The sequence below is a fragment of the Streptopelia decaocto genome, assembly GCF_964273445.1.
Source record: "Streptopelia decaocto genome assembly, chromosome: 5".
Taxonomy (NCBI): domain Eukaryota; kingdom Metazoa; phylum Chordata; class Aves; order Columbiformes; family Columbidae; genus Streptopelia; species Streptopelia decaocto.
In genome coordinates this window covers 60,915,711-60,934,561 of record NC_138659.1, presented here as the reverse complement: position 1 = coordinate 60,934,561, position 18,851 = coordinate 60,915,711, and the positions used below count along the sequence as shown (strand labels likewise).

At 39.9% G+C, this 18,851-nt stretch overlaps 1 protein-coding gene across 2 annotated transcripts in view; it reads left to right on the top strand.

Annotated features, from left to right (window-relative positions):
• The window catches only part of SORCS1 (sortilin related VPS10 domain containing receptor 1), a 286,937-nt gene that overhangs the window by 216,210 nt on the left and 51,876 nt on the right, over positions 1-18,851 (top strand). For both annotated transcript variants that reach the window (XM_082054531.1, XM_082054530.1), the window contains exons 9-14: positions 3,654-3,833; positions 8,220-8,366; positions 15,225-15,327; positions 15,815-15,891; positions 17,126-17,217; positions 18,068-18,175. In XM_082054531.1, coding sequence (XP_081910657.1) covers positions 3,654-3,833; positions 8,220-8,366; positions 15,225-15,327; positions 15,815-15,891; positions 17,126-17,217; positions 18,068-18,175 — 707 coding nt within the window. The remainder of the gene's footprint in view (positions 1-3,653; positions 3,834-8,219; positions 8,367-15,224; positions 15,328-15,814; positions 15,892-17,125; positions 17,218-18,067; positions 18,176-18,851) is intronic.

Below are 18,851 nucleotides of genomic sequence, written 5' to 3'. Positions count from 1 at the left end.
AGGAGTTGTGGTTTTAGCGCAGTTGTTGTAACACTGAAACCAAAATCGTCATTTGCAGCTGATTCAGACTATCTGTGGAGAAACTGCTTGCTTTAAACCAGTTGTCTCCTTTACCACACACTTATTTTTCAACTGTTCACCCTCTCAAAGAGATCTCTGGAGAGCCAGGGAAAAAGCACTACAATTAAATTGCAATGTGTTCTCAGAGAATAGGAATTGGAGCAATACATTCATGTTATCTGACCGAAAGAAAAAGATATTTAAGGAGATATGATGCCTTGTCACAATCTCAGAATATCTTCAAAGACCGAAGAGCTACATTTGGCTTGGAAGGAGCTACAGTGGAACTGTGGCTGTCTAGGAGGCTGCTATCAAAGCAGGATAGCTGCTTTTATTAAAAATGCACAAAGCGTTATACTATTCAAGGAACTGAAACAAACAGTTCCTTTTATGCCTAAATTCTCTTTTATCTCCTTCAGCTAAGAAAGTGGAGCCAAATACAGTAAACAGTACTAAGCGACTTCTGGAATTGAAAATGGAAATATCAAGATTTTGTCTCTGCATGTCACTCTTGATAAACTGGAGGGTGTGATATCAAGCAGCTTTGCAGGTGATACTTCTGCTCAGGAGGAATGGACTATAGCAATTCCAAACTAAAATATTCTTGGTTTTGACACTGATAGCCTGACAACCAGTTTGATTAAAACCCTAAATGAACTTGAAACACTCTCCCATACGAGATGATGTCTGCACATGTTCATACAGGCGGTGTCAACCCTGTAAAGGGTCTTTATTGAGGCATAATAATTTCTGCAGTGATCTGTGTGTTGGCAGTGCCTATTCTATACCACAGCAGCACAATGTGGGATCTGTCACAGACTCTGTAATGTCACTCATGAAAATCACCTTAAATGTACACACAGAGTATAATATACTTCATTTTAGACCAATGCTCTGGGCAGACATCTGTGAATACTGAAGGAAGCCAAGCAATTTCTATTTTAAAAAGACCTGTCCTTAACTGGTGCTGGGCTGAATACTGATGGGATTGGCATGTGTGGTACCTCTGTTTTAAATTCATCACCTTCTTTCAACCTCAGGATGCACATCCTGATGGAAGAAGCAATAACCACACAAAAAAATGCTTAAATACAGACCTTAAAAAGAGCTGACAGTCCCAGTAATTGACAAGATAAAACAGACATTACACATCCCTGCTATTTAACTTGCCAGGAAGAAAAGTTCCCTGACTGAGTGCAAAAAGGGCAGTTGAAGCATGTTTTGTAATTCAGAAAGCTTTGTCCTTTAGTCTTTTGAACAGACACCTGATCAAACCCATGTCCAGCATTGTGCTCTTACTTTTGTCTTTGGAAAGGCAAGAGGGATAGATAGAAGAACTGTTTATTAACGTCATTCTACTATGCGCAGGAAGTGAGAGAGGAAAGCTCAGGCTCTCAGTATGCAAATGTATGGGGAGCCCCTGAAGATGACGATGACTTTGAGAAAGGTGCCTGCCTTCACCTTCCTGTCCTCTTCCTTTTCTCTAGTGAGGTGAAGTGAACTTCTGTTGTAGTAGTGGAAGATGCAGTGAAGCTCTTGCTCCATATCAAGACAAAGGCTTTTGTTTAGTATTATTCCCCACCCACCCAAGAAAAAGCAACCCACACCCTAAAAAAAAAATATATATATATATATAGGAATTAATATGATAGGCTGATTATTTTTAGTTTTGCCAATGTGGAAAACAAACGATTCCTGATATTGGTCAAAGACCTGTTTGATGACCAGGTACTGATCTCTTTCCATCAAAGCTTTGTGTTGTTACTGCATCTATTAGACAAGGCCATATTAAGAGGAAAAATTCATTGATCCCCGAAGGCAAACCGTTGGAACACTATTTTATTTTTTTTTTGCTTTATGCCAGTTCTGTCACAATCTCTGATTCTCTGGGCTTAAATTCCTTCAGTCCTACTGGAATCTTCTTTAGACTTGCATCTTACAGCATAATCTGATCAAAACTCGGAAAGCATCTAACGGATGAATTATTTGCTCCTTAAGCATTCATTAAATTCCATTTCCTTTTTCCCTGGTGTTGATCAAAATACCTTTTTACTTCTCTCCACTAGTTATTGCAAAACTATTGATTAAAATGGTAAGTTAATGAAACTGTCAGTTCACCAGGCAAAAGAACTTTTGCTTATCTCTATGTTTAAATAGAGAAGTCTGCCCATGTATATACACATCTGCAAAAGTTTAAACTTCAGACTAGAGCTGGGCTAGCCAGTGCTAACTGAAGCACATTGAGAGCACCTTCTCATGTAGATGTACCAGCAGATTGACTGAGGTGACAAACCGAAATAAGGAGGCTCTGACAAACAGCTGTGACAGTAACTTCTACTAGCACAGCTGAAGCTAGGAGAGGATATCTATTCACAACCACAACTGGTAGAAGGCAGTGGGATGTATATTGCCTTTCCTATTGCCTCAGGATTTAAGCCAATCTCTTCCTCCATAAAACCAGCCTGTCTTCTGGGATATATTTTTCTCCAGCGCAAAGAAGGAGGTAAATCAAGTGAATATTCATCTGCTCCATACTCAGGTCTGAATCTGGATGAACAAACAACTGTTCTGAATCTTAATTTCAAGGTGAATCCACTTTCAAATTTATTGATGAGATTCCCTCATTATATTTTTTTTTTCATCTTTATGTTATAAGGCTCCATCTGGAAGTATTAATCCCCCCTACAAAACCACAAGAAAGTAAATTGTCAGAGACTATTATTAACAGAAGCAAGAAGTAGCATCAGCTTCCAAAGAGTATATTTTTTGATAAAGTTCCCAGTTTTGCATATAGAAAGCCCTGGCTGAGATTCATGGAAGCAGAATAACTTTGGGATATCTGCCCAAAACAGACAAAACAACTGAATCTTCTGGGAATCACCTGGTGCTAAGAAATCTGCATTTATTTTCCTACCTCCACAGATTTTTATGGCATCAAAGAATTCAGGGTGCCTGTGCTGGGCAGATAGAGCCTAGGAATTTCATTATAACAATCTCAGTGGGTTTTTCCACCTGATAATACTTTCTCCAGGCATTAAAAGACAGAAGGGTTTAATAGTTTCTGGTTTTCGTTTAATTATGCAATCTTTTCATTGCTTCCTGGCTTTTGTAACATGCAGAAAAAACAGAGTAAACCAAAACCTCACTCATAACACTAGTGATCTAACTACAATCCAACTGTTTACATCTAGTGAGGATTAGAGTATTCTTTCTGTTACATTTCTTGTGGGGGGTGGTTAGCACAGTGGGCCATGGACAACAAAAAACCACACAACACACATCCTGCCCAAACAAAGTACTCATTAAAATGAATGTGTTGAGGGAGAGGGGGGAAGTGATGCTCTATAACACTGTACTTCCAATGTAAATCTTCAATTAACACCTAATCAGTTAATTACTACTTTGAAAATTGGCAGAGGAGAGCTGGTGTAAAATATTCCTGGATGGTATTACCCACTTACAGCAGTGCTGTCTACAGTTTCTGATTAAACTCCAGCCTAAATAGATCCCTTGCTTCTCCACAATTACTTTGGTGCCCTTGGAAAAGACAGAGCAGAGCTCCCTCTAGTAACCTTCCTCTTTTCTTTCCCCAGGACATGCATGTTATCAGCACAGATGAGAATCAGGTGTTTGCAGCTGTACAAGAGTGGAACCAGAATGACACGTACAATCTGTATATCTCAGACACCCAAGGGGTGTACTTCACCCTGGCCTTGGAAAACGTCAAGAGTAGTCAAGGGCTGGAGGGGAATGTGATGATTGACCTCTATGAGGTATGTCGTGTCTCCAAACATCTCATTCCTATCTCAGGAGGTCACATGATGCCAGTGCCGTTTCCCTCTTGCACATCAGTTTTGTTATATGCATGTGAACAGCAGAGCCAAAAAATGACTAAATGCATAGTTTTACCATTATTTCATTTAAGGGACTCAGTGCAATCAGCTGAGCTTCAAAGGCTGGGTTTTACATGGGTGTTGAATTCAGGCTCAGCCTAATGTTATGAACAGATTCACTGCTGTATTCTCCTGTAGGTTCTCAGGTGAAGAAGAGCTCGTGGCTCTTCCATGCATAGGAAGATAACCATCAGAAGATGTGGTGGGATAGTTCACTCAGTCCCTAAGAGGAACTTTTTCAGTTTCTCTGCGAAAGTCCTGCTGACCCATATTAGTCCAGCCTACGGCTCTGATAGTTGCCAACACTCAGAATATCACCACTCTCCAGTTTTTGTTGCATTTCTGACAGCATAATCTCTTGTTTTAGAAGTAAGGAGAGACAGCAGTTTTCAGCTATCTTTGTCACCTTCCTCAGCTTGGACAATTCTGGGATCTGAATTGATTTTAGATACACTCTCTTTGGCTATCCCTTGAGCATGGAAGCTCTCCTACCTCGTCTTGATGTCCCTTTTACCCCTGAGCTTTTTCCTGACAGAATCTTCCTAAGCTCACCAGTAAGAAAGCCAATTTACATTGTCTTTTGTGACAACTGATCCTAAATACAGGACTTTTAATGTGCTTCTCTTGCTCTGCTGCCTGTTTCACCTCTGGAGACAGTACTCAGCTAAGTAGAAATTCAGTCCTCAGCTGCTGTTTTGAGGGTCTCCTTCAGGGGATTTTCTGACCATTTGGAATAAAGGCCAGGAACTAATCCAAATTCCTTTGAGAATGAAGATGCTCCCTGTATTTCCCCATCACTATCTGAGTAATAGCTCTTCTATATAGTTTGCCTTCAGCTGCCCTTTACTTGGAAACCACCTTGAATTGTCCAGAGAGCCCGAGTGTTGTACATAAATGCCCATGAACTGTAGGAGTATGGGCAATGGCATTTCAGTCATTTTGAGATTTTTACTGTTAATCTTTCTTCAATGCTGGCAGCCCATGGAAATACTGTTGCCTCTTATTACTGTCAGCTGGAGAAGCAGTTTCACTGCATTATGTAAAGGTGTCCTACATCCCAGGGGGAAAAAAAAAGCCTTTGTTTTGTTTTATTAAGCTGACACCACACAGTAACCTGGATTGAAATTGATGGAATCAGACTTGTAGCATCATATCTGCTGATTATCTAGATAGAAATAATATTGGCTGACACTGAACTTGGCACAAACCTTCCTTTCAATTTGATGTTCTAGCTGGAAGGGAACAGAAGGCTATCCAGCATGATACTCCCAGTAGGGTTGTTGCAAATGATAAATGCTCCAAGGGTAAATGGGGATGAAGATGAGAGAAGAAGAAACTCCATAGATAAATTAAAAGGAAGTAGAGAGATTATGAGTCCTTCTGTGGTGACAGCAGCATATTTCATTATTATACATATAAGCAAGATTATTTGAGGAGATGCTAGAAAGAGACCTGTTAAGTGTGTGTGTGTCTGTATGCATGTTTGTCTGATGTTAGAAGTAAGTTCATCTGGTTGCATTGTAGTGAACGTGTTTGTGGGTGTAGATTCCTAAAGTGATTCTGCAACAAGGAAAAATCTGCTCAGTCCATCTCAATGGGAAATTGCACTGGGCATGAAGAGAAAATAGAAGTTTTTCCATGGTGCCACATCATGTTCTCCTTTCTCTTCCTGTGAAAGTCATCAGGACCTTTCACTCAGAGGCTGTTATTTCAGTGTATGGGCTGTCTGCTGTTGGACCTTGTAGAGGATGAGAAGACTACTCCTGGAATGACACTATTCACCCTTCTGCATGTTGGATGGAGCAGGGTGTGAGAATAGCTCTTCTCTCCACCACCTTCCAGTTCCACTTCATAAGTAGCACATTGGACTCGGCATTCAATGGGTTTGCAGTCACAAAGGATCTGTCCTGGAGGCCATCTCCTAGAGCAAGGGAAGAGCAAGAGTCACTGGCCACTGGGCCTGAGTGCCTTTTCTAGTTCCTGCACCTCTCCAATGATGTGGTACAGTTCTGCTTGGCTCTGTAGTTGGATTGATCCACAGAAAGAGAATTCTCCCTGTGGGAATCCATGCCTGAAGTCATAACAGACCAGGAGACGTGTCTATAGCTATGGTATATATGCCTATCACTGTGGAATTTTTTTTTTTAGCAGTATGCATCTTAGATAGGAAGTGTATGTGCGTATGTTTGATGTATGAAGTTGGAGATGGGGGACTGAAGAATGTGTTTTGAGTTGTGTGTTTAAGTGTCCTGTATTAATCTTTCACTAAAACTGTAAACAGCATTTGTATCTGTAGACAATATATTCAAGGTGGTGAGGACTATCTACAAAGTCTGTGGGAGCTGACAGAGTGCTTTGCTCTCTGACCACTTACTTGTGTGAGACTTTCTCTGTTACGATTTTATGAACAGCACAGGTGAACATTGTGTGTGTTGTGGCTGTGTATGCAACATGTGTATCTCTTCCTACTGAGAGAACACAAACATGTGTAGTGTGTGCCGGTCTTTTTTTAAGATAAAGCTGTCCAAGAATAACTGTATAACTTACACTTTGCTTTCTCTGGAAAGGATTCTGAGTCCCAGCCCTTAACTAGAATCATAAAAAGAAAAATACGCAGGAAAATGTTCTTTAATCATTTATGGGCAGCATTTCACAGGGACAGTATAATACAAATATTTCTGGACAACAACAAAGAAAATTACAAATGGAGCAATAGGCTCTAGCCTCTGGTAGTAAAGACAGAACTATGTTATTTTTCCAGCTCTGTCTGTTCATGCAGTATCACTGGGAGACAAAGTACACTTGTCTTATCAGGGTTCCTCTCTATAGCAACAAAGAAATCTTGAATATTTAGTTGGACAGTACCAAACAACTCAGCTAAGTCATTGAAAATACTCTCCTTTTTTATGTTTATATCAACAATAACTTAGTTAACTACTTAATTTGAAGACTGTTGCCCATTATAGCAAGTCAGATCTAAGGCTTTATGTAACTTCAAATGAAATTCAGTGCCATTGCTCAAGGAGAAAAGTGCTATTCAAAGTGACTAAGTACACCAATGTTCTGTACCAATGCACTGTGCCCTGGTAGTCCCACAGCATGTGACTAAAAGTGCAATAAGGTCCTACTCACTGGGAGCTCTTGCATCCAAATCCAGCCACATAATTAAATCAGTTGAGCTAGAACAAACTCTGAATCTGCCGTGTAACTGTTTGCCACATGATACCATTTAAGTAATAATCTCTATAAATAAAAAGTCTTGATGAATGATTCTGTGTGCTAGTTCTGCACCCTAAGAAGAGATGAGGTGGATGACAGAACAGACTTGCTGGAAACCAAAAAAGTTTCTCACTTCCCCCCTCCTTTTACCAATTTCACTTCCCTTTTTATTGCAGCACTCAGATTGCAGAATGACACTCTAACAAATTCATTCGCAAGCTGTAGCAGCTATTGGGCTATTGATTTTCAGTGTACTGAGAAGATGGGAACATTCTGCAGTGTGAGCTGTGATTTGAGGCTGAATTTTTTCTCCCCACTTTTGGGCTTGTTTCCAACATGAGTCTGTTAGCATCACGTCTTTACAAAATCCTCTTGCAGGTCTGTGGGGTAAAACTGTTGAGTAAAACATCAGGGAAAAATGAAAGGGTGAGAATCTCCTTGTTCGCTCTGTAACTAGCATTCTGGGTGGCCTTGCTTTTAAGTCAACAATGCTTTAGTTTCTTCAAAATATGAAACTGTAATAAAAATAACTCTGTGCCACAAGTTGTCCTGTTGAAACACTGGTAATTATGAAACACATTAAGATCCTTATATGAAATGTCTTAAGCAGGCTGTATGAGAAAAGAAGCACTGAACTGCAAGTTTATGCATGCATTGCCATTTTCTTTGTGAGACCAAAATTGCTGCTGTTTCCTGCTATTGCAGTGCAAGAGACAAATAACTGCCCTGTACATATTTCATCCTCAGGGGGAAGGATGCCTGCACAGTGAATAGATTGTCAGTTTACAGATAAGGCTGCTGGCATTGTACCACGTTCCCATGCTCACTCTGAAATACAAACTTTCTCCTCCATTTGTCACTTTTCCACCTGTGATAGTCTTAGCTTGTCCCCAGCACCTCTTGGATGCTCCTTGGCAATTCTTGCCCTGACATCTACCACAGTGACACAGCCACAAGATCCCTGTTGGATTTCACAGAGCAAGAGGCACACATGCATGGAACCTGCGTCGGCTTGATCTATTTTTCAGCCATGTCAATTTTTCCTAGGTAGCAGGGATAAAGGGAATGTTCTTGGCTAACAAGAAGATTGACAACCAAGTGAAAACTTTCATCACCTACAATAAAGGGAGAGACTGGAGTTTGTTGCAGGCTCCGGACACTGATCTGAGAGGAAACCCTGTTCACTGTCTCCTAGTAAGTACCTGGAGGGGAACTAGGGGGGTGGTAACATCCCAGAACTACCACATAACACAAGAAGGAAAGGGCAGTTCCCCTCCATGTGGTGTATCTCATGGAGGGAATGCTGCATATTAAAAGTACAGTACACCAGGCTTCAGCTGCCAGGTGGTATTGTAAGAGCTGGTGTTGTAATTCAACTTAATTTAATTTCTGGAACAAAAGGAAGCATTGTAGATCAGCTTCCTGCTGCACAATTGATGGTCTCTCCTTATGCAGCAGATGCAGCTGGACGGACGTTGTTTCTGCGCAGTTGATTCTCTGGACACTAGATGGGAGGAGTGAGCTGTTGTAGCTCAGGAACTTTCAGGGACCTAACAACTTGAGACAGGCTCAAAGGAGAGGTCTGATTTCTTTCAGGCCACTCTGTAAGCAATATTAATGTTTATCATTTTCTTTTTGAGCTCAGAATTGAGAATCGACACATTCAGCCAAATATTTGCATAGCTATATGTTTGGTGTATATTGTATCTGCCTCTGAACTTATCGATATAGATCAGCATATAGATAAGTCTTTAATCATCATTATATGCAAACAGTTTCCAAGAGTGACAGTGAAATATAAACAGTGTAAATAAAATTGGAGATCTCTGTCAAAAAGAAAACTTGGGCCAATCTTGACATGTTTTTCAGCTGATATAATTTATACATAGTAGCGGGATATTACTTGGAACTTCAGCCTTTGGGATTCTCAATAGCTTTTATATTACAAAAAAATTAACATGGTTCCAGGCAGAATCAGGAGCACTGCTTACACTGCTCTTCCTCCTGCTGTCCTGTACCTGCATGCTATTTTCCATCAGGGGTGGGATGGGGTGTTTCTCATTTTGAGGCTGTATGTTTGTTAGAATCTAAAAATCAGCATTATATTTCACGTATTGTAGTAAGTAGCTGAATGCTACAGTAATCTCTTAACTGAACTCCATGTGTTATTGCAAGAGCTGTTCAAATAACTGGGTTTTTTGACTGAGCCAAATGCAAGCCTTTCATTTTCTTTCCAGTTTGGAAAAAAAAAGAAATAGGGAGGACAGAAGGTCAAACAGAAGAGGTATTTCAGAGCACAACTAAATTTGTGTGGGTTTATTTTCTTCTTCCAACCTTTTAAAAAATGTAACTAAGGACATTTCAATATTAAATCTTTCTATAAGATGAAAACCAAAAAAGTGACATTGAGAAAACTTCACAGATGTAAAACAATTGAGTTTTCTGGAAGGGGCTATGTGTAGAAGCCTTTGTGTTTCAAATACATTGTAATCTAGTTCTAATTCAAGTGAACATATCTGGTAAATATTCCCCACATTTACCTTTTCAAATTATGACTAATTTTATCAGAATAAAAATATTTTTATTATATGATATGAGAGTGTAATATTTTGGGGGGCTGGCAAGACAGAAGAAATAAAAACCATGCAGCAAGTTAAAGAATCAAATAAACTCTATTATTTTTCCATAAATTTGAAGTTTCCCTTTTGAGAAAAGGTCTTTCTTGGTATTGTTGTGCACTGCTCAAGAGAGATCTGACTTGCCATTGTGGTTATAAATGAGCCAGCGGTACTGCTCTGCAGGGTCCTTATGGAACAGTCATTTGCAGGAACTGTGTGTTTTATACAGAAGCATATGCTGCCACTGCAGTTATCCACTGCATAGTGGAAGTGGTCCTTCGACTGTGTATAAACCAGGACTGGATGGTTCTTATGGAGTGAGGGGATTATGGCTCCCTTACACCTTCCTATCCATACTATATCTGCTACTATACTCATGGGCACCTGAGAACACAGTTTCATTTTATTTAAAATGAGACCACATACACCTGAACAAACTAGAAATAATTCTCTTGGGGGTGGTAAACTTGAACAAGCTGGGCAAGGGGTCATGAGCAAGGGCAGAAGTGTGGGCACTTGTGGGGACCCATTGAGACCTGACCCAGAGAAGCTCTTGGTTCTCTGTGGATTGCCTTTACACCTTTGCAGCTCCACTGTGCACTGTTTAAACACTGGTTCATTTTTATTTTGTTCTCTGTGCAACAGTGTAGTTGCCCTAAGAACTGCTTCCAGCATTGAAAACTTGATGTAGGCTTGTCTTTCTGTTTTTGCTGGAAAGCAACCCACTTCTTAAATGCTCTGTGACTTGGGCTGGGGCGGGCATCTCAGGTCCACAAATGTCTGTTGGAATTGGACCATGATTTCAGGGTGGTAAGGGACAAATCCTCAATGACCTTAAATTGTGTAGCTCAGTCTTTGTGTTTCCAGAAGAATGGGAAGGAACTTCATCAGCTCTTCCCTGCGGTAATGCTAGAGGAATGAATAGCCATGTTTATTTTTAACTCTTCCCTTAACATCACGTAAAACAGGCAAGAAACCTCTTTCATTGCCTGACCCTGTCTGCCTCCATCATGCTTAGGTTGTCAGAAGCTAGTGGAAAGGTAGCAGAGCAGAGATCATTAGCCGAACATACAGGGTCTCAGGTGGTCAACTTGCAAATTTGCAAGAAAGGAAATACATGAAATCTGAACAAAACTGACTTGTTAGGTTCTTTACAGGAATAGGCAGTCTGCCTCAAACAGAAAAGAAAGATAGCGGCACAGAAAATGTACCAAGACCACAAAGTAAACCAGCAATGCTACGAGACAAGCTATTTAAAAATCTGATTTAAGCTTCACAGTTAATGGTGGGGGAAGATGAAGGCACAATATGAAGCGCAAGGAAATTTTCAAAGCAAAGCACTGAAAGTGTGTATTTCTGGAAATAAGTCAGGGGTCCATAATGACATTCTGCTGAGGAAAAGCATGGAGAAAAGGAATTGTTCCCTACTCTGAGGCAATTCTATTCCTTGTCAATGTAACATAGCTGTAGTATTTAAACAGTTCACAAACTCCACTCACCTCTTTAGCCATATTCTGTCTATCTCTGCATCACCAGAAGTTTTACCTCCTTACAGCAATTGCTCCTTTTCCATCTACATATTGTTCTTGGCATGATCCTGATTCTCCTTATGGCATAGAGAAATGATTTCCTAATAGTCCGTTTTACATCTGGCTTAGCTCCCATCCTTACACCAAAGCAGTTACAAATGCTTTCACACTGCTGGTTTTCAGGATAATTGTCTCTAGCAATATCTTGGGACACGGCAGTGGATTTATGTTCCAGCTTGCAGGCAGAATGGGATCTGCCATTTCCCAGAGTGAAGGTCCCCAGCCTCTGAGTACAATGTTGTGTTCTTCGTGCATCTGGTCTTTAAACATAAGCTAAGGGAGAGTTAATGCAGAAATAAGTATGTAACAGATAAGTTAGCAGCTAAGGAGGTTTAGAGGGAATCTGGTTGAAACACAAGGCAAGACAGACAGAACCATCCCTCTACCAACAGTACACTTGAAGTGCTTTTTTTCAAAGCAACTCAAAGATTTTTTTGCATTTTTTGCAAGATGACTCTGAATAATGAGGATGGAGGAAAGCAATGAATTTCCATCTAATCCCAAGGTTTTATTTTTCTTGTTTATACCACTTGTTTTCTAAGATGAATACATTTAATCTTCATAAAATAGCTGTCAAGGTATTATATCCCAAAGATGCTGGTTTTGTTTGACTCTTACCTTGTGCTGTGAAGTGGTTAGTTGAGGAGTAATTCTATATTGCAAGTTATGGTTGTCTGTCTAGGAGAGTTAATCAATTAGCTTTCAAGGATGGTCTTGTGGTTAAAACAGAGGGCTGAATCTCAGGAGAATCTTGATTCAATTTTTAGGCCTATTTCCAATTTGGTGTGTGACCTTGGGCAAGACATTTATTTTCTCTGTGCTTCCCTTCCCTAGACATCTGTTTATTCCCTCCCACATTTTGTTTGCCTTGTCTATCTGAATTATAAGAATTTCAAGACACAGAGCCATTTTTCATAAGGGGGGGCATTCATGCCATCTGCTACAGAATAATTTAGGCATCTAAGTGAGATGTTTAGAATATCTCTCCTGGAAGTGTTTATCTCTTTTCATTGCTCCTTGCCCTTGCAGGTGAGCAAATACTTTGACTACACCCCTAGTTTGTGAATGGTATCTGGTATCATCCTTGTGATATAATACTTTGCCCTACTCCTGATCAGGGACAGTCACTAATAGCTGGTTTGTGTGTGTCATGCCATTGACGATGGTGCAGCTGGGCTTTGCAGAACTGCCAAGAAGTGGGTTGTGGGTATTTATGAGAAATTTTACTAAAGATCCATGAGCCTCCTGAGAGGGGAGCATGAAAGTGCTGGCTTGAAAAATATTAAGCAAAGTAATGAACTCCAGTGTGACAGTAAAAACAGTGGCAGTGAGCAGATCAATGGGCTATGTCACTCATGCTTTATCTTCTACCCAGGTTGTAAATGCTCCATGGCAGTGGTTGTCTTTCCCTTGGTGTCTGTTCAGCACCTAGCACACCTGGGTACTAGGCAATGACAGGGAAACCCAAAATTGGTGATTGTGATGATAATTATTTCAGTTGCCTATTGGTAACAACAAGAAGGATAGAGGCAAGCAAAGGAAATTCTAGAAAACAAAGCTGAGATAATTTGTGTATGAGTTAAGCTGTTGGAGCTAGAGGATGAACACAAAGGGACCAACAGTTATGGTGGAAGACAAACTAGTCTGGAAAAATATCTGTCAGTGAACTATATAAGGATACAGATGGAGAAGGTGTATGTCAGGGATGGAGAGGAGGATGTTGCCACAGTAAGGATGTGAGATGGCCGTGGGCAGCAACTTTAGGCATTTGGCTAGAGTGGGGAGGTCAGTTTTTACAGCATACCCAATTGTCAATACAGTTTGTAAGCATTACTCCACTCCAACCAATAAGAAGTCATGCCACTAAAAATACACCCTCTCTCTGCTTAGTCAGCTGACTGGTTTTTAATATATGAGATACATATTTCATTTCAATGTACTATATCTGTGAAACGAAGAAAATTTGAAAGAAAACTTCTGGTAGCACAAAGATTTGAGTCTAATGAGGTCCAATCTCTGTCAGAGTGGGCAATTGGCTCAGTTGCTACCATTAGCCTACTGTCCTCAAAATGCTGAAGTGGGCTTGGAGTATGCTAGTTCTAAAAATATATTCTTTATTTAGGCTTTTCATAATGTGTAACAATGGAAAAGTAAAGAATTAATGCTCTTGCAATGCTTTTCCACTTCCTGCATGCATGTCAGCTCGATTTGGTTTCCACTCCATCTCTGTGCCCCCGGGCTGCTCCAGTGGCTGCCCTCACCAGGCTGTCAGGTGGAGTTAGGCTGCTCAGTACATTCCATTTGGCAGGTTGTGTTGCCTTCTGCACAAACCGTGTCCCCTTTTCCTGTCTCACATCTGAGAGCTTCCATCACTCCTCACCACCCTTATCCACCTTTGCCAAGAAAAAAAAAAAAGCCAACAACCTCCTTCTGTTCTCCATGTTCTCCACAGGGAGGTTTTCAATTCAGAGTCATAGACACCTGCCTTGAGAAGTGGTGGATCAGTGGGCTTCCCCCAGTGACTTATAGGGCTAAGTGTCCTGCAGAGGAAGCCTACAAAACTTTTGGGACCACAGACCTAGCCTTTAGATAGCTGATATTAGACAAAATCACAGAACGTTAGGGATTGGAAGGGACCTCAAAAGATCATCTAGTCCAATCCCCCTGCCAGAGCAGGAACATCTAGATGAGGTTACACAGGAAGGCGTCCAGGCGGGTTTTGAATGTCTCCAGAGTAGGAGACTCCACAACCTCCCTGGGCAGCCTGTTCCAGTGTCTGTCACCCTCACTGAGACAGAAAGACCTGCCTCCTTACAGCCTAAGGTCCTTCTGCCCAACCTCTCTTGCTCACCTTACAGGGCCATGCAAGCTGAAGCATGGGCATTGCTTTATTTGTATTCCTGTGTGATGTCTTGAGTGAGCTAGTTTGCTTCAAGTTTTCTTGCCAATATTTTTCCAGCTCACTTCTCTTAGCTTGTTTCATAAAGGACTCTTCAGGAGGTTTGGAAGAAAAAAATACTGAAAATAAAACCCAAGAGAAAACAAAAGTTTTCAGAATTTTCAGAACTATCAGACTACAGATTTGGAGGGAATTGTTATGGCAGCTTTGGAAATCTACCTGTCTTACTTTCCTGCTCACCTCATTTATTCTGTACCATTCCTGTCTGAGTACCTGACATACAAAATCAATAACAAACAGGTGAGGTTTTCAGAGATGTATTTGTATTGAAATCTCAAAGGTCACGTCCAGGTGGGGTAATGAAGCATTTTATTAAATAACTCTTAAACGAACACTTTCCAGTCTTGCTATTTCTTCTTAGTGCAGTGCAGAAGAGAGTCATGTGTCAAAAATACACAGAGTCAAAGAAATGGTATGACACTGCCTGAATTAAGTTGTTTCTCATGGCTAATTAGTGATGACTCAGCACCACACCAATAGGGTTATATTGCCTCTTGTTGCAGAGATAACTTGGGCACTATCACTCCAGGAGTCACTTCATATCTGCAGCCTTGCTTGCTTCTCAAGAGAGCTAGGAGCCAGGGAGCTGGGTAGTCCTTACCATTACCTGCTCTTGCAAGCCTGGTTGCCTCCTTTGTGGGTACAGCCTCAAAGATCTTGTCCTTTTGAGAGTGTTTCAGCCTAGTGAATCAGTTTCCCAGTGGAATGGGTTGTGTTTGAAAATGATAGTGAAGCTCTCGCAACAGAACCAGGAGGGTGGCCGTGCCTTTCTAAGTGTGGCTGACTGCGGCAATTGGTAAGTAATACAGAAAGATGCTGTATATTTCAAAACCTTTAAGGAACGTGTTGTGTCTGCTTTTTACTTTTATTTCACCTTTCTCCATAGCCCTACTGCTCCCTTCATCTTCACCTGAAGGTCTCAGAGAATCCCTACACCTCAGGAAACATCGCCAGCCGAGACACTGCCCCTAGTATTATCGTAGCTTCAGGTATGAAACATTTAAAGATTGCCTGTTTATGACATGCAAACACTAACAAAATCTTGCATTTGTGATGGGTGTGGCAGGTGTTGACTGGATTGTGGGCTGTCACACTATCAGTATTGGGAAGGAATACAGGCTGTTAAATTGGAAGTCCTTATGGACCTTCAACTTGTCATGTTTTAACGGAAACTGGTCTTCAAGACTGAGGAGATCACCTCTAGCTCTCTACTCCCGTGAACATAAGATTAAAATCAGGGCATTTCCTTTGCATATGGAGGTATGTAGAGCTGTACAGATTGGATCTTTTACATATATTTTCTTCAAACTGAAAGTCCTTCCCCTTTCTCTCTCCATCCTCTCCCTTTCCCTCTTTCTTTTCCCAAAACCAGAAATTTTATAATTGCAAAAGGTAAATAAATACATCTACTCCCCTGATTTGCTAATTCTACTATTTCTTAGAGTGTTACATCACTAACCAATGCTCATTTTACAGGTAATATAGGCACTGAACTATCAGACACTGACATCAGCATGTTTGTTTCTTCTGATGCTGGGAACACTTGGAGACAGGTAAATGACACAGAATCACAGGTTTAAATAGTAATCATATGAAAGTGTCATAAAAGTAGATTCTAACTGTCATTTAGTTTTTGTTTCTTTTGGTTCAGCGTAGCTTTTTGTGAACGTTTACAAAAGCATAATTTTCCCTTCCAAGAAGTAGAGATGCTCAAAGAAAAAGACTGAATATGTCATTAGACTTCTTATAACAGAAAATTATTTTTATAATTCTACTCAGAGTTTGACTTCGGTTTAAACCTGTAGCAAAGTAAATAGATTAAGATATTAATACTAAGGGGAGAAAATGTGTTTCTGTTTGCTCTTGTACATCCCCTATAACAACCAAACCGTTCTTCTCTTTATCCATGATTATACTGTCCTGAGAATCAGCACTTGCACCTAGTCTATCCCTCACTTGTGTGGAACTCATTTCACCTAAGTTGAGTGCTCCGAAGTTCAGTATTCATATAAACTGATTATTTTGCCTTGCTCTTAAATTAATGGAGAAAAAGACAGAGTTCAGTTTATCTTGTTCCGAAGCTACCAGTCTTTCTATTAATTGTGGAAAGAGGCTGGATTATGAAGTTAAATCAAGTTCCTAATATCTAGCGGAACCCCACCTCTAAACAAAGCATTGCTACCCTTTAATGTGTTTATCCCCAGAACAGAAAATTCTATTATTCCTATTTTCTGGATGAGATATAAAGTCATAAAGAGAGTGACTTTCCTAGACTAACAAATGCTGCCATCTAAACTAAAGAGCAGATGTTTGCAGAAAGCCAATACAAAAGAGACACAGGAAAAGGAAGTATTTAAAAATGTTTGGTATTCCAAGAGTCTAATTATTTTACAATATTTGACCAGCCCTCATTTGTCCATATACATCACTTACATAAGACAAGTCCAGGTATGTGCAAATAGAAGTTCTTTAAACAAAAAAAATCTCATCAAAAGGAGGGAAATTGTTGATCCTCACAAAAAATCATGTTTTTAATATTCTGTGAAGGAGAGGCAGAATGCAATTCCCAAGCATCTGGAAAAATAAAATAAACAAACAAACCAAAACAACAACAAAAAAAACCACACACAAAACCCAACCCAACTAACCAGCCAACTTCCTTAGCATATACCTGTTCTCTGTCATGAGTCGTGATCATACGTAAAGAACTATGATATTTCTTGATACTAAGGAAAATAAATTTAAATTTAAATATACTTTTTTTTTTTCTTTTTTTTTTAATATAAGATCTTTGAGGAAGAGCACAGTGTTCTGTACCTGGACCAAGGTGGAGTACTGGTGGCCATGAAACACACATCTCTGCCTATTAGACACCTCTGGTAATAACACTGTCCTTGCTATATGTCTGCTGTCCCTGTTTTCAGATGCAAGGAAGCAGGCAGGCTGCATCCAGAGTTTTCTGTAGCTACAAGCTAGAAAATATCAGTTAAGATACTGGCAAATGTTAACTCAGGTAAAGCTAAGACATCCTGGCAATTCCAGCTTACATAGTTTCAGCTTGACCAGATCTGAGATATTGTCAATGTAATTCCACATTAGTTTGGCTTCTTGAGTTTGCTTATTTATGTAATATGTATCTGGATTACGGCTTTGTCTTTTAGTAAGTTACCAAAATATTATTTAATTTCAAAATTATTGATTTATTTGTCTTCTATGTGGCAGGCAGCTGTTATGAACCAGAATTTCTTTGAATAGATTCAGGGTTATACAGCCAAAGGCAAAAGTGCTTTCACTTAGATCCACCTCTGGGAAGAATGCTGGTCAGAAGAGACAGAGCTCTTGTGCTGCATAAATCTAGCCTCTGTAGAATGCCTTATGTTTGGAATCCAAAAATAAGATGCTCAAAATCACTTCTTTATTTTTTTAAAAATCCTAGCCCTAGATTACATTTTTACCTTAAAACATCAATCTCTAACATAACTTTCTTAGTTTCTGCCACTTAAGTGTTGGCCATGGGTAACAAGCATGATGCCAAACAAGCTTGATCAGTGCTCTGATTTATGATGCTTCTCAAAAAAAATAGTCATTTAAAGGACTAAAAATGCAGTATCCAAGAAGAGAAGCTGCTTTCCATACCTCCATAGCAACTGTAGTGGACTAGAGAATCTCCTCAGATGAAGTAGGAAGAGAGTAAGGAAAGAAGATACTAAATTCTGCTTTCTCCACTAGGTTAAGTTTTGATGAAGGGAGATCTTGGAGCAAGTACAGTTTCACATCCCTCCCACTGTTTGTAGATGGAGTTTTAGGGGAACCTGGAGAGGAAACTCTTATCATGACGTAAGTGAGCATGCCATCATGCTGCTGTTGATGGGAACTGCACCGTAAATGTCTTATGAGCGTTGTTCATGACATAATAGTGTTTCTGGTTGGGGACAAAACCAAGTGCTCTCTGAAGCTAGGAGTAGGCAGTCTTCTTTTGCTAAATCATCAATGTTTATTTGTGATGTTATTAAGGGAGTGACAATATGGTTCCTTGTAAACTGCAAAAACATTATCACTTAGCTTATTAGCATGAAACCCGACTCCTCCAATTGAATGTGATTTAAAGCAGAGTTACTCTTGACAGATAAATATTTGAAAGAAAAATGAGGGGTATTTTTATAGCTGTGTTTTTGCTGCTACTCTATTTTTGCCTGAGACAGAAAAATGAAGACATTCTTTTGTAAAAATGAATGACAAAATGTTGCCTGGAGGCTGACTCATGAAAAATTATGATTAGTTTCAATGTGTTATGCTGAGTTCTGCGTGGTGCATAAATCTGGATTTACCCTGCCAGATACTGTGACATTTTACCTGAGATCAAATTTGCAAAAATAGGAGGAAAATTTAATTTCTGTCTGTAAAAAATAGACTGACCTGTAATAAACAGAATATGTGTCTTGGAAACTAACCTGAGTTCATAGAGATGCATGAAGAATGATCTCTTCAGGTTCTGATTTTAATTTGAGTGGAA